At 38.3% G+C, this 5,244-nt stretch overlaps 1 protein-coding gene across 1 annotated transcript in view; it reads right to left on the bottom strand.

Moving 5' to 3' along the window:
- Positions 1–5,244, bottom strand: part of LOC107090293 (AP-1 complex subunit beta-1) — a 21,466-nt gene that overhangs the window by 10,511 nt on the left and 5,711 nt on the right. Inside the window, exons 10-15 of the mRNA XM_015383600.1 lie at positions 4,131–4,246; positions 3,878–4,043; positions 3,237–3,335; positions 2,000–2,259; positions 1,651–1,843; positions 310–384 (exon numbers count right to left, since the gene is read on the bottom strand). Of these exons, the coding sequence (XP_015239086.1) occupies positions 310–384; positions 1,651–1,843; positions 2,000–2,259; positions 3,237–3,335; positions 3,878–4,043; positions 4,131–4,246 (909 nt within the window). The remainder of the gene's footprint in view (positions 1–309; positions 385–1,650; positions 1,844–1,999; positions 2,260–3,236; positions 3,336–3,877; positions 4,044–4,130; positions 4,247–5,244) is intronic.

Raw genomic sequence — 5,244 nt, 5'->3', positions numbered from 1 at the left:
TTTTTATGGAATTTCGGTGTAACAATCAACATGTATCGAACAGAACCGAAAACCGTGACCAGAAACCGTGAATCGAACCGAACCGTGGATTTTGTGAACCGTTCCACCCCTTATATATGTATATATATATATATAAATCACAATACCAATCAATTGGAGCCATATCACTGTAATTGAATCAATTTTGATCAGCTACAAAGACAGAAAAAGGTGACAATAAAGAAAAAAAAAAATAGCATATGTTATAGCTGAGCATTAAGGTTTAAAGCAAGTAAGAGGAGTGCATCGAGTTTAGTTCGGGAAGCATGCAGCAAGACTGCCGAACAGAAGGGCTTGACTTACTGCTGGACTTCCCCCAACACCTCCGCCCAGGTCTCCCCCCAGCTATAGGAGAGAAGAGAAGACGCCCCCAAAGACAGCATCCAAACATCACAGACAGACCGAACACAGACAAACAAAGACAGAAACAGAAATGTTCTTAGCAACCGCAAGCCATCAAGAGAAGCCCTCAAAGTCTGGGGAAGTATTATCTGTATACTGAATTTCATATAAAGACAACCCAACTTTAAATATCTCTAATAAATCTGCAAAAAAAAAAAACTATGAAGAAAGTCAAAAAGTATCTAAAAATAAAGATAAAACTGAGGCTAAAATTGCCTTAATCTCACAAAGTTTTAAAATGTTAAACAGGAGTATTCATTAAAATTTATATTTACTGAAAAGCTTAAATTTAGAACTTTTAAATCTTCATTACAGGGCTTGCATACAATTAAAAAAACCTCTCTGAAAATGTTAATACATTTTAAAAGGCCAGAGGAAAATAATTTTTAGTATACAGAAGAAAAGTTATTAGTAATGGCCCAGTCCAGGACAGATTCATTAACACCATCTGCAAGGAGAGTTGGCAAATCGTTGCTAAAGACAATGGCTTTTCAGAGACCGTTAGCTTAGCGCATTAATGGAAAGTTGATTGAAAGGAAAAAGGGAAGTTAGAAAAGCATTGTATTTAATGATCTGGTAATGATTCAACCAGATTTTTCTTCCTTTCATTCAACTTTCCATTAACTGCTACAACATCCATTTATCCATAAAATACTATCTCTTATGTCAAATGCTATATTGAGTATAGAAGCTTGTTAAATTACACTAATTAACCACTACAAAGCAGCAAAGGAATTTAATTATGGTTGTTAAGTCACCATGGCTGTGTATTCATTTCTGCAAATTCATAAAAATAGTTTAGAAGGCAGCAGCTTTAATGGCTTATCTGTGTTAACAGCGTAAACAACTGTATTGGACATGGACATACATTCTGTAGTAAAAAAGTTTGTATTAGTTTCATTTAAATTTTGGTAGACATCATTCTAATTTTTAAAACAGACAGCTCTGAGTAATGAAGCCATGCAATATGAAAGTTAGACTGTTACCCTGTTAAATGTGAAGATCTCAGAGCTGACCCCAAACATGAACAAATAAACATCTCAAAATTGTAAAAAAAAAAAAATAGCTACCTGTTAAAAACGGTTAAATTAAATCAACCATATCAATAAAGTACACAAAAATAAATGCTACATCCATGCACATGGTGCAACCCCAGATAATGTAGTTTGCAGATGACAAGCCAACATTTCCTTGAGCCACTGAGCTCACCAAACTGTCCAGGCCTCCCCCCAGGAGGTCCACCGCACCCATCTGCATGGAGGAAACCTGGGGAACATTGACAGGAGGGCCCAGGTCCAGGTTGAGCAAGTCACCCAGCAGGTCGCCCTGGCTGGGGATCACATGTGGCTGATCCATGGCGGCGGCTGGACCACTGCTCACGGGGCTCTCGCCTGTGTCAATACTGTTCCAGGAGAAGATAGAGGACAGGTCAGATCATGTTAAGTTTAAATTCCCCCTTTCAAATTATCCGTGAGATCTTTTAACTAAAGTGAAATTACACAAAGCAGGACAACAAATGAGGCACCGCCGAGCTTTCTAAATTATGCAGGTGTCTGACCTGCTGTGCTGGACAGGAAGGTGCTTGCGGTGGATTCCATGACTTCCCTCCACAAAGGCGCTGGGCGGCTTGTGATAGACTGAGGCCAGGGAGCCGATGTGGCAGATCAGCTCGTCCAGCAGAGTGGGCTCAATCAAGTCTGTCTCCTCAGAGATCAGGGGCTTTTCTGACAGCACCACCTCTTTGGCAGTCACTGGGTCAGTGGACAACAGGCGCCAGTAAATGTAGCCCCTGTCACGGAGGTCTGGGTTATCAGAGTCCTGATAGGAGAAAAAAAAAAAAGAGAAGTCTCAATGTAGGACTGAGCTAGTGAACAGATTTGCATTTCAAATTTTGATTGACTCCAACTGATCACAACAAAAGTCATGAATAATGAACATCCCTACATTTTGTTTTTTTTCCTGATTTACAAAAAAAAAACAAAAAACAACAACACTTAATACTAATTTTGTTAAGTGAATCTAATCTTGCAAATCTGAATTTTTCCAACTACAAAACCTTGAACAATAGAAAGAACAGAGATACGGAGACTGGATTTGTTCCTGCAGCTTCTGGTCTGTCTGACGTGACCTGACCTGCTCAGACGGAGGACCCACATGAAAGCAGACAGGGGAGATTTCTGAACATCACTTCTGAGTGCACTAAGAACACATTCACAGTGATAAAGACGTATGGAGCAAATGAACTGTGATGGGAGTTTTAAGGTCAGGTAGCAAGACTTTTACTGTATACAAGTGAAATTAATCATTTTAAGTCCCAAAATCAGCTGAATATGTAGATAAAGGAAAATAGAAATACTTTATGATCCTTTTCTTTACATTATATATATGAAAAGGAGTCCCTTAATAGGAATTATAACCCGAAGCAGGTGTGGGAGTGTGATTGATAAACTGCTTTATAGAGAACTAGATACAACTAAAAAACTAATTGGGAAATAATATTCTTAAGGTATCAAATATACAAACTAATCAATTTATTTAATATCTGTGCAGTTTCATTTTGGATATAATAAAAACAAGGCATTTTATCTCATTTTACTGTTGTTTCATGTAAACATTACACAAGACTACTTTACAAACTGAAATATGCATTTAGAACTTAGATGAGAAGATGAAAAACGAATGCGGGTCATATGTAAACTTTTTATTTTAAAGAAGGTGCTGCAGCTGTTTGAAAGTCTTTTTTTAAAGCCTCTGAAAGACACTGAGTTATATAGACAATGTATAAAGAGACTAACCTGAGTGGCCAGACTGAGGACCTGCTGCACCAGCTCCTGAGTCTCTGATGGCTTCTTCAGGAACAGCTTGACGATGGCAGTCAACAAAGTGAGTTGCACCTGCAAGGCAAAAACAAGCAGCTGTACTTGGATGTAATTCAAATAGTGTTGCACCGATAACAATACTACTATCAGGCGGGGCCCTGATACTGCATGGTATAAGTGAGTACGAACAAATAGAGCACCGATACCATTTTGAGAGCCAAAAGTTTATTCAACTATTGTCACCCATTCCAGGTAGGCAATTAAAAGTTCTACTGGATTCACTTTGTATTATTTGTTTCCCTGCTTCAAAAAGGTAGGCAGCAGCTTGACAAAGAAATGATGGCAATTATTTTACATCCAGGTAGTGTGCAGTTCTCCTGATATACACACACACACACACACATCTATTTCAAACAGATGGTATCGAATCGGCCCATAGTGCACAGCCAGGTATCGGGGCCAAAAAATGGCATCGGCGCAACACTAGTTGATAACTTGTAACTTGGTTAGTTCCAGTACTTTCCGGTCAGCTCCCACTTTGTTTTTAAAAGACAGTGCAGCTAGTTGTTTGACGTTAGTTCGCAGGAACCTCTTTTTACCATTTTTATTTAACTCACCTGAGTGCTCTCATCGTGAAAACCCTCCAGAAAGCTCTCCAGCAGCTCGTCGGCGTTATCGATTCTCTCTGCGTACTCTCCAACGATCCAGATCATGGCGCCTCGAGCATCGGGTTCATCCAGGGAGTCCAGGTTCTCACACAGAGTGGCAATGATGCTCTCATACCTGAAGAACATCCACATCTCAGTGGTCAGAATCCACTATGACTGAACAGATATTATTAGTCTGGATGATGGCTCAATAGAAACGTACTTGTTTGGGTACTTGCGGAAAATGTCCCTAATGACCACAATAGCTTCCTGTACCACATAGTTGACCTTGGTTTGGATCAGGTCGAGGAGAGTGCTGACGCAGCGCTCAGCCGATTGCTGCAGAAACAAAGGCCACCTTCATAAACCAACAAAAGGTCACAGTAGGTTGAAAGAACAAGTCCACACCAGAACTAGTAGCCAGGTCCAGTCACATTTGACTAATAAAATCGCATCTATTATCCATATTTGGATTGAAATGTTATTTTAAAACAAAGAGAAAGGGATAATGAGGATGACATTTGAAGACATTTTTAGTTTCAGCTTTTGATGGTAAAGTGGTCAGAATCACTAGGTCTTCATGTCTATTGCTGAGGGATGGACAGTAGTCTCCTAACTGAGAAATGCTGCAAAAATTTCCACATCAAACAAGCTGAATGATGGGCATAGGAGGGCGTCTTTACTGCAACCAGTCCAGCGCTCAGTTGTAATATGAAAAAGCAGGCAAGTCTCCAAACTAAACAGTTTCCTTTAAATCCCATCCAACACCTTCAGTGCTTCTCCTGAAAGATTTTTTTTAGGGCTGCAACTAATGATTATTTTGCAAATAGATTAATCTGTCAATTTATTTTTTTTTCAATTGGATGGCAAAAGGTATCTTAAAGAAGACTTTTTACTAAATTAAATCAGGTGAATCTAAAATGCTTCTACTTGAGTTCTATGTAGAGCATATTGATAGAAGAAAAAGATTTTTTTATCTTAAATTTCGGTAATATTGTTACTCGAAGTGGGTTGCTCTGTCAGCTAAAGGCATTTTTACAGTCTCTATACTCCAGTTAACGAATCATCAATTACTAAATTAGTTGTCAATTATTTCAATAACTGATTAATCATTATTTATCCGATTAACTGTTTTTGGCCCTAGATTTTTTAAGATAAATTCCAGCCTTTTACTTTCAGTAACAATGTATGTATTAAAGAATGTTGTTGTCAGCGAGACCTATTGATGTTTGGTATGGTGTGTTAACTAAACACAAAAAAAAAAAAAAAAAAAAAAAAAAAAAAAAAAAATTTGAATAAAATAAACAGGACATCAGATACTCATCGTATTTCGGTCA

Source organism: Cyprinodon variegatus, unplaced genomic scaffold (genome assembly GCF_000732505.1).
Source record: "Cyprinodon variegatus isolate N-32 unplaced genomic scaffold, C_variegatus-1.0 Scaffold288, whole genome shotgun sequence".
Lineage (NCBI taxonomy): Eukaryota > Metazoa > Chordata > Actinopteri > Cyprinodontiformes > Cyprinodontidae > Cyprinodon > Cyprinodon variegatus.
The sequence above is the reverse complement of the archived record's forward strand: the minus strand, read 5'-3'. Positions and strand labels throughout refer to the sequence as shown.